General features: G+C 45.3%; 1 protein-coding gene across 1 annotated transcript in view; it reads left to right on the top strand.

Moving 5' to 3' along the window:
* Nucleotides 1–24: 24 nt before the first annotated feature.
* Nucleotides 25–10,119, top strand: part of DDX11 (DEAD/H (Asp-Glu-Ala-Asp/His) box helicase 11) — a gene marked incomplete at both ends in the record, with an annotated part of 11,564 nt that continues 1,469 nt past the window's right edge. Inside the window, 13 exons of the mRNA XM_010139690.1 lie at nucleotides 25–258; nucleotides 619–705; nucleotides 2,270–2,427; nucleotides 3,570–3,615; nucleotides 4,131–4,238; nucleotides 4,761–4,848; nucleotides 5,320–5,522; nucleotides 6,039–6,191; nucleotides 6,294–6,340; nucleotides 7,134–7,213; nucleotides 8,487–8,531; nucleotides 9,055–9,122; nucleotides 9,671–9,709. Coding sequence (XP_010137992.1) covers nucleotides 25–258; nucleotides 619–705; nucleotides 2,270–2,427; nucleotides 3,570–3,615; nucleotides 4,131–4,238; nucleotides 4,761–4,848; nucleotides 5,320–5,522; nucleotides 6,039–6,191; nucleotides 6,294–6,340; nucleotides 7,134–7,213; nucleotides 8,487–8,531; nucleotides 9,055–9,122; nucleotides 9,671–9,709 — 1,356 coding nt within the window. The remainder of the gene's footprint in view (nucleotides 259–618; nucleotides 706–2,269; nucleotides 2,428–3,569; nucleotides 3,616–4,130; nucleotides 4,239–4,760; nucleotides 4,849–5,319; nucleotides 5,523–6,038; nucleotides 6,192–6,293; nucleotides 6,341–7,133; nucleotides 7,214–8,486; nucleotides 8,532–9,054; nucleotides 9,123–9,670; nucleotides 9,710–10,119) is intronic.

Below are 10,119 nucleotides of genomic sequence, written 5' to 3'. Positions count from 1 at the left end.
CGTGTTTGTGTTCTGTGGCAGGGGAAATCCCTGAGCCTGATCTGCGGGGCGCTCGCCTGGCTGCGGGACTTCGAGAGGAAGAAGCGGGAGGAGGAGGCGCGACTTCTGGCACTTGAGGGCGGTGGACAGGAGGGGAAGAAGCTGCTGACTTGGGCTGAGCCGGGACACCCAGGCCGCACAGGCACCGCCGCGGAACCGGACTGGGTTACGGAGTTTGTGCAGAAGAAGGAAGAACGGGACATGGTGGACAGGCTGAAGGTGGAGAAATGCTCGTACTTAGAGGATGGGTACAATAACGAGCTGTGAGGATCAGAAAGTCTGGTGTTCTGGGTGATGGCTGGAAAAACACGTGAGGCAAACTTTGGCGGTGGCTTTGTCTTTCACAGAACTTTGTTTCAGTTACGAGGGATGCAGTATTGCCATGCAGGTTGCGTGAGATAGGAAACAATATTGCTCTGGACACAGGAACACATAGTAGGCTTCCAGTCCAGACAGACTGTGTACTGACAGTTTTGAGTTAATTTTTTTCTGTACCCAGAGCATAGGAAAGTAATTACACTTTCCTAGGGTTTAGGGCTAAATATATGCCATTCTTCCTAAACTCTCCCTTTATTTTAGGAAGAGCAGATCAGGAGGAAAAAGCGAGAAGATCGTCTTGAGAAGATTCGCCATAATGTACAGTTAAAATATGCAGCAAAGAGGAAGGTGAGTTATCCTGCAGGGATTAGAACTTTCTGTTTTGGGGACCTCAAGTGTTGTTCATACTTGCTTCTATCTGTGACTTCACACTGAATTTTCCAGGCCTTTTGTTCAGGGAGCTCTTTGTATTAGGTTGCTGAAACTTCCCATCCAAGATTTATTATTAGGGGTTTTTTTTATAGTACAAATGAGAAAAACAATTTGTGCGTAGATTTCTTGTGACAGTGTTTGTATGTGAATAGAAAGAGCATGTGTTCTGATGGCATTTTGGCCCTATACTTTTGTTTTAAAAACTTTAATACTTGGATTTTTTTTTTTTTAAAGCTTTCTGGTTTTTGAGCACATGTGAACAGTCTGTACTTCTGGAATAAAACCTGTAGAACTGTGATTAAATTTAAGATAATGGGAACAGAAGACATACCTTCCCCCCTCCTCCCCCCACCCAAAACCAAGTCGGCCTTTGGTTGTACTTTGTTCGCTACCAGGGAATTAATGTATTTGTTTACTTTCATGGGAAACATGATTGTATTGTTCAGAAATGTCTCTTTTCTACATATAAAAAGTTCACAGATAAATTTTCTTTCCATTTAGATGGGTGAACTGGCCTCACTACTCTTACTGCTAAGAGATTTTTGATGGTATGAGTCAAACTTCCCAGAAGTACTCACTTCAGGTCCCCAAACGGGCACATTTATTAGGCTGCCAGGCTATTAGTTTGTAGTGCACTCCATCTCAGGTGACTGGCAAATAAAAAACAAGGGCAACGAGGAACTTTTGTCTCTTAAAAGATAATGAGGAGCACGTGAAATGAGAAGCATGATAAAAAGCAAGAAAGCAAATGAGAAGTAGAGAGATTTGGAAAGGCAGCTGATTCATCTCCTCTATAATGCTCGTTAATTGCTTTTCTTCATAATGCCATTGCAGAAAAACATTGATATTGAAAGAGGCTGTTTTCAGATTGAAAAAATGAACTCTTCTTTATCAGAACACAAAGTTAATCAGAAGACTATTCTTAATCAGAAAACTAACTCTTAGTGGAGTTTGTAGAGGGGTAGACCTGTGTTAGAATACAGACCACATAACTGGAGAAAAACCAACAAGAGGGATCATGGGCTCTGTGTTCTAAAACAGGTGCTGAGTTTATACTAGCCTTGAGTTAAGTGTGGACGGAGTGTTTGATTCTGTTCTTCTATGTTTGGTTTGTTTAAATGCTCTTTTTTCTCAGGAAGACTCCTTTTGTGTAGTCCTCTTTAAGCAACTAATCCTGGATTACATGGATATTGTCATTTCAGGATCTATCAGTTCAGTGGGCCTTTTGCATAGAAGGTTCTTTATGTTTCCCCTTTATATATGTCTGTGTGGGCAAGTCTTTGGTTGTTGGTAACAGCTGTGCTCCGAGGTGCTGAACAGCTTCAGGCATTTGCTTGTCCTGCTGGGGGTTTATCCAAGAAGCCATTCCCTGTAACATGAGAGAGACTGTGCTCTCTTCTGACCTGTCCGTGGCATAAAGTGATGCGCGTGCTACCTCTCTCTCTGTATGAGAAGTAACGTGATCGTGTGTTCCTTTCAGAGATCAGAGGAGGATGAGACAAAGCGCCTTCTCCAGCTCGGCAAGGAGATTCTTTCAGAGGGAGCTGGAGTGGATGTTCCGGAACAGCTGGATCACAGTGAGGAGGAGCTGATTCTTGCTGAGTATGAGAGTGATGAGGAAAAGAAAGTGTTATCTGGGTGAGGACAGGGACTGAGGGGGTTCCGTACCAAGGAAATGTTTTCTGGATAATTTTTGGCTTGCTTTGATTAAAGAGATTTCACCTGTGATTGTGCAAATGTGGAGTTTCTCACCCATTATAGCTGTGTAACATAGTGGTCGTTCTGGGGTTGGTTTTTTTTTTTTTGTTTAATTGGTTGGTTTTGTTTAATTGATGGTTTTGGGGTAGATTTTATTTTGTTTTTTGTTTTTAAGCTTTTGTTAGACTGATCAGAGCAACCTGCAGTGTTTTCTGAGAAAGTGTATGTTCCTTAAAACATGTGGCAATGTCCTGCCTTTATCCGTGCCCAGTTTCCCAAAGAATGTCTCTGGGTGCTGAGTAAATGACTTGAGATCAAGTTCCTTGCATTAGAAAAGCAAAATGGAACTCAGGGCATCAGGGGACGCTGTCAATCCTGCAGGTTAGCACTGGCACCTTTTGGTACTCTAAAGGGAGAGATGTTTGCATTTCTGAAGACTGAGCTTCAGCACGAAAACCCCGTGCACACTTTTCTCTCACACACATTTGCTTTATGCAGAAAGCCAGAAGCCATACTTCAGCATCAAAAGTCAAATACATTTAAAATACAAATTTGCTAATTAGTAACTAGACAGATCCTCCTGCCTTGAAACTTGCAAAACACTTAACTACTTTGTTTATATGTAGTTTATCAAACAGTAAACTGCTGTTGCCTTTGAGGAATTCTATGGCAGCTAAATATCTTCCTGAAGCTTTTCTTTATGCAATAGCTTGAGGGCGGTAAATTGTCACTAAAGGGAAAGTTTTACAGAAATAAATAACAAAAAATAATATAGCTCTGATGAGCTTATGCCTGGGGCTTAGAAGCCTCAGATTTAAAAGAAAAAAACTATAATTCTTGAAGTTGCTAAAAACAAAGCCCTACAGGCTTTTTTCTTTTAAAGAGCAACGCTTGACTTGGTTGTGCATACTTACACTACTTAAAGTTGATTTTTCTTTTGCCTCCTGAGTTAAGATCTGAGGCTCTTCTTCTTGAGAGGATGTAACCATCTCTCTTTGAGACCTTTCTCTTGTAGTAGAGTGTCATCTGATTCTAACTGTCAGCGATCTGTTGGAAGGAAACTGCACTTTCTCTTTTCTTAGGCTGGAAGAAGATGATGATGATTTGGAAGAGGAGCATGTGACTAAGGTAAGATGATGAAAGTAAGTATAGAATAGTGTGTGAGTGAGCAGAATTATGGCTTCCTTGCACTCTTCCCAGAGTCATGCGGTACAGAGGGATTTGGGAACTAGCATCCAGAATCTGCCAAGTTTGTTGATAACTGCAACCTGTTCTTCTGGGTATCCTGGCTGCCAAAGCAGCTTGCTCTGCTAGCGCTGCTAAATTTTTGCCATGGCTTGCTGTAAAAGGACACTGCAAGAAACAGCTGTTTATTACTCTACAATGGTAACTCCCTGTTTTTATAGTGACCTTGGAAAATTAAACAGAAACAAAGGCAAATGCATAGGGCAAAACAAAGGTAAGGCTGTTGGCCTTAGCACTTGTGTGGTGACACTCATACATGTGCCTTCACTTGTATTTTTGAAGGCTTGAGCAAGATTAACCTCATTGAGGTGCTTGGATGCTTCCTTGAAGGATTGGTTGTAGGTAGAGGATTTGCTTCTATGTTTTTCTTGTCTTCCCTTTGTTCCTCCTCACTGTAGATTTACTACTGCAGCCGCACTCACTCCCAGCTGTCCCAGTTTGTGCGCGAGGTGCAGAAAAGTCCGTTCGGCAAAGACACGCGTCTGGTCTCCTTGGGATCCAGGCAGGTATGTGGTATTGTTCGTAAGGGACCCAGAGTGCGTGTTAACTTAATGTGAGAAGACGACGTGAGTTGGTGCATGGATGTGACGCCGTAGAAGACATCTCGGGATTGACTGAATGTCCCATTGAAAACCTAAATCAGTCACGGGTCATGACACGGATCTGTGTGATGTACGTTTTCCTGTGAGCTGTGTTTTGGCCATTTACCCTTTGTAAATGCAAAAATCTGTTTTACCTTTTCTGATGTGGAGTATTACAGATGTCTGGGTCACTGGGATGGTGCTCCTCTTGGTGTTACTTCTTGCAGCATTTTTTAGAAGCTGTTTTGTAGCAGTGAGCCGTTTCAGTGCACCTTTTCTCCATTTTTTTTCTCCTTGCTAAGGTTTTTATGTGTTTAGAGCATGATGTCTGACTAATAGATGCCTGAGATTGCTGTAAAAGAAAAGATTTCTTTAAAACAAAGGGTGCACATGGGGCACTCAGTTCTTAACTGACCCCCTACCACTTTCTCTCTTTGCACGTCCAAGAACCTTTGTGTGAATGAGGAGGTGCGACGCTTGGGGGCTCTCCAGCTCATCAATGACCGCTGCATGGAGATGCAAAAGAACAAACATGGTAGGAACCGCTTCCAGTCTGTTCCACCGATTCCAGAAGCAATCGCTGATAAAGCTGATAGGGGAGTCTGGAGATGGTGTGCACTGCCAGTCAGTTCTAGAGAGTAGTAGGGGCTCAGAAATGGTGGGTTGGAGGAGCAGAGGTAGAGATCCTCAACGCTTTTAGTGACCTCTGGGCTGGGATGCTGAGATCTGTATGTATTTTCTGAGTGTCTTAAGTTGTTCAGGACTTCTGCAACAGAAGGATACTTGTCTTTGCAACTCAGTACTAGACATGTTGGAAAACATCATATAGCTAAATCTAACTGGCAAGAGTAGTGGCCATTGTGGAGATGGAAATGTTACTGCCGAATAATTTTTAAATAGATGGTAGGTTAAAAACACACATGAGAGAGCCTGCCTTGTACCTGCACCATGGTTGCTTGAGGCTTTTGTGTGTTACTCATAGCTTTCTTTTGATTTCTGCTGTTAGAAAAGAAGAGCGATGAAGAGAATGAAGGGAAGAAGAGGCGTGTGAGTCGCACCGTGTGCCCATTTTATTCCTATGAGCACATGCAGTTTCTCCGTGATGAAGTTCTAGTGGAAGTAAAGGATATTGAGCAGCTGGTGGCTTTGGGAAGGGAGGCCAAAGCCTGCCCGTATTACGGGAGTCGATACGCCATTCCTGATGCTCAGGTAAGGTGAATACAGCAGAGGAAAATGAGAATACACATTTGAAGCGTTTTGCGCGAGGCGATACGCCATTCCTGCTGCTCAGGTAAGGTGTATACAGCAGAGGAAACTGAGAATACACATTTGAAGTTAATAGGGAGGTGCGAGTGTGTCCCAGCATTCTGAAATATATGAAAGACTCAATAACTCCGAGGCAATACTAACACAGGTGTAATCTTAGCTCTTGCCACTGCTTTTCTTCCATGTTTGGTTCTCTGTTAGAAGACATGCTTTCAGTGCTTCGGCAGAGATTCAGAAAGTAACCTGAGCCGATACACAGTTGTAAAATAATCATTTCTCTTTAGCTTAAATCCCAGTGCCCCTCTCAAGCATGTGCTCCTCTCTCTCTTCCTACCTTTCTCATGATAAGATTAAGTAATTTGACTGAATTCTTGCGAGACCTTCGATGAGTGATTGGGGAGTGCCCTGTTTTTATAATGGTGAGAGCTAGAATCAAGGCAGTGTGTGCTTCTCCTGTAGCTGGTGGTGCTGCCCTATCAGATGCTCTTGCATGAGCCTACCAGGAGCGCCGCTGGGATCAAATTGAAGGACCAGATTGTAATCATTGACGAGGCCCACAACCTCATAGACACCATCACCTGTATCCACAGCGCGGAGGTCAGTGGCTCTCAGGTGAGTCATAGCCTGGCCTGTTAATCGTGAGCGAGCTCTGTATCCAGCAGAGTGCCCTTTTTTTGGCTCTTTGTAGTAACAGCTCCTTTTTTTGTTCTGTAGCTGTGCTGTGCCCACTCCCAGCTGTTGCAGTACATGGAGCGATACAGGTGAGGATCTCGGAGGGAAACAGCATAGCAGTGTGGCTGCCACGGCTTGTCTCACGTCTGCAGAGTCTTTCTTGCTTTTCCCTGGTGGAAGGTTATTTGCATTAATACTTCTGCAGATGAAAAGCCACTTGCTTCGTTATCTCTGTCTAGAATCCCTCGAAGTCAGACTCCTGGGGCTGGTATTAAGCAGCGAGAAGGGGGATACCCTGAGGATTCTGGCTTTCCCTTATATTCTCTGTTCCTAACTCAATATCTCGCTCTAATCATTGCTGCTTTGTGATGCAGAGTTTTGAAAGATTCAGTCTTTCATGTCTCTCCTGGACCTCAGTCTTTCATGTTCTGACTGGCATTATGGCAGAGGCACTAAGCTCTGAGGAGGAGGAAGCTGTATGTGGTGTTTTCGCTCTGGTGAAATCTTGCATCTTTTCATCCCTGCAGTGACTGATTATTGTGCTCAATGCTAATAACTTTGAATTTGTGGAGCATCATTGCAACAGGGACTAGAGGCGTCACTGCCGTTGTAATGAATGAACTCTAATGAGTGTGTGGGGGAAAAGGTGATGGTAGGAACAGTGTGGGGTGCATGGGTGAGTGCTCTGGGGTGACCTTGGGCAGGATACCCAGGTCTATGCACTGTCACAAACAGGAAGAGTGAGCCTAGGAGAAGTCATTCTCGGTTTCTGTCACCCCAAAACGGAGGTGAGTTCAGGTGCTGCTTGTCTCTGCAGCTCAGCTACTGTAAGTTAGTCCCTGAACGTGTTTTGTGCCGTAATACCAGTCTTGTTTTTCATAGGAAACGTTTGAAGGCAAAGAACTTGATGTACATTAAGCAGATCCTGTATTTGCTGGAGCGGTTTGTGGCCATGCTGGGAGGTAAGCAAACCTATTCTTTCTCCAGGGATGCTGATAGACTCTGAGCTAATTGGTGCTTCTTCAGGGCACTGTCCCCCTTTCCCTTCTGCAGAGGTTCTGGGGACCTGTTGCTCATGAATAGGTTCAGATGCCAGTATTTTCATTTCTCAGTCTGTTTTGTGACATGGGTGTTGACTTGTGTCTGCCTGAAGCCCACTCTTGTTTGATTAGACGAGGAGCAGCAGATGATACCATAAGTTCATAGAGGCAGTTGGCCTCTCTTTCTCTGTGGTTTCCAGATCTGATTTGTGTGGGGAGGAGATTGGGTGGTAAGTGAGGGATACAGCAAGACGTGTGACTGGTCAGGGCAGCACAAAAGCTGCACGGAATAAATCTCCTGGGTCATCTGGTAGCATGGCCTGTATGTCAGATGTGCCTCTGCAGAATGCATCTTTCTTGAGAGGTGCCTTTCCTTTGTGAAAAAATACCATTTCACTGTGATTTTTTTTTTTTTAAATCCAGTGGCATTTGCAGGGCTCCTTTCCTCTAGTGATCTGTTTGCTAGACCTCAGTGTCCCTTGAGGAGAGCCTGTTTGGAAGTTCATAAAGAACTTCCTCCTTGCCAAGGGGAAATGCAGCTCTTTGGGGCAGGTGCCTGGTGGTGCTCTTTCTTTTGCTCAAAGGTATAGTTCTCTTCCCCCTCTGTTTCTGCCACTCTTCCCCGCACCCAGTTAAGTGCTTTCATTGGAAAATGCAGCCTGTGTACAGCTTCACGATTGAGGCCGCAAAAGTGAGATGTGAGGTGGGTGTTAAACACTAGAACATAAATTGCAGTGAGTGGAAGCAATTAGTCCTGTTCTGGCTGGTGGGTTTTTCCCTATTCCAGATCACCTGCCAGCCTGTCCATCTCCCCCAGCTGCTCCCCACTGCTGCGCTGAGGGGGGGTGATGGATGCGTTGCAGTCCATGTCCCTTCATTTTGACAGCATGATGACTACATAGTGTGTGAGCATTTGTATGCGTCCACCCTACCTGCTGCATCCTGCCACAGAAGGAAAGTAGGTGGTGATTCTTAGGATGCAGCAGCACACTTGTCCTACAGTGTAGGTCTGCCCTACAGGGGAAATTAAGACTGAGCAGGATCTGATGTTTTCTCTCCATAGCTACATTTTGCAGATGTATAGTTACTACTTATGCTTTGTCCTGCTTTGGTGTCCCTTTCAGCTCATTTGTTAATCCCTTGCTTAATTTCAGGACAGATCCAGTGTAAGCCTTCCTTGTTTAATGTTTTACAGGTAATGTGAACCAAAATCCTAGCTGTCAGGCAGTTTCCCAAACAGGTAAGACTGGAGTGAATGTCTGGGGTATGCAGGCATCAGTCAGGGGCATGAGTATTGCAGAATCAGAGAACGGTAGGAGTTGGAAGGGACCTCTGGAGATCATCTAGTCCATCCCCCCTGCTAAAGCAGGTTCACCCAGAGCAGGTTGCACAGGTTCACGTCCAGGCAGGTTTTCCATCTCTCCAGAGGAGGAGACTGGTCTGGGCAGCCTGTTCCAGTGCTCTGTCACCCTCAAAGTAAAGAAGTTTTTCCTCATGTTCAGGTGGAGCTTGCTGTGTTCCAGTTTGTGCCCATTGCCCCTTGTCTTGCCACTGGGTAGCACTGATGGGTCTGGCCCTGCCCTCCTGACACCCGCCCTTCAAATATTTACAAGCATTGATAAGATCCCCTCTCAGTCTTCTCTAGGCTAAACAGACTTGGGTCACTCAGCATTTCCTCCTAAAAGAGGTGGGGACAGTAAGAAGCTGGAGGCCTAGCAGCTAATGTTCCTTTTTTTCCCCTCCTTTCCCCCCTTTTCTTTCAGGAACAGTGCTAAAATCCATCAATGACTTCCTATTTCAGAGCCAGATTGACAATATCAACCTCTTCAAGGTAAGGCAAATGTCGTCTGCTAGGACACAGGTGGTCGTGACTTGTTCAAGGTTATCCAGAAGTGTGTGTGAGAGCTGGAAATAAAGCCAAGGTCCACGTGACGGAATCTGCTTTCTTCTTTCTAGCAGATTCTCCCCACATCTCCAATGTGTAGATCACTTCTGCTGCTGTCTGGATAACAGTGCATTAAAGTTGGATGGGTGGTCTTGGGGTAGAGGGAAGCAATATTTGAACATGTGTGAGTGCAGAGGCTGGCTGTAGGCAAAGCTGGATTGTAACGGTTGGTGAGGAAGAAACTCTACTACTCCAGTGTCCTAACCCATCCCTCGAACCTCCAGACACAGCACCTGAACACCATGTTTCCTCTCTGGAAGCAGTGTCTTCGTAAGAAACTTGTCTGGGAAGCAATGTTCACAAACAACTGTGCGCCCTTCTCCAAGAGCACAGCAAGAGCAGCGGGTTGTATCTCTGCTGGACAGGGATCAAGGGCAGAAGGACAGGAGAAGGGATGCTGAATGCCAGTTCATTTTTCTGTCTTCCTCCAACAGGTTCAGCGTTACTGTGAGAAGAGTCTCATCAGTAGGAAGGTACGGCCCCTGAGGCTTTATGGGCAACGTTCAAATGCTGTTTCATACATGGGGTTTGAAGTGGAAGATGCAGCAGCTGGCGTGCGAGCCCGTCCTCCACCCTGCAAGGATGCTTTGCAGGAGCTTCTTGCTCCTGCAGAAAGCACCATGTGGGCAGGTTACCTTTTGCTCACACAGCGAAGAAACATACAACATGGTGTACCACAGTATTCCAGTGGGTGCTAATTCTGGGCTGCTGGGCCTCAAACCTGCTGGCCTGGTAGGCTGCACTGCACTGGAGGAACAAACATCAGGGTCCTGATTTGGTTTTGATTCAGTGGGTGGAAGGAGGTAGTGGGAGCTCTGGGTTGTGCTGATAGATTCCAGCCGGGCTGGTTTGCAAACACCTGCCAAGGAACTTTAGCCATGGC

Source organism: Buceros rhinoceros, unplaced genomic scaffold (assembly GCF_000710305.1).
Source record: "Buceros rhinoceros silvestris isolate BGI_N320 unplaced genomic scaffold, ASM71030v1 scaffold7827, whole genome shotgun sequence".
Lineage (NCBI taxonomy): Eukaryota > Metazoa > Chordata > Aves > Bucerotiformes > Bucerotidae > Buceros > Buceros rhinoceros.
This window is presented reverse-complemented; position numbering and strand designations above follow the sequence as displayed.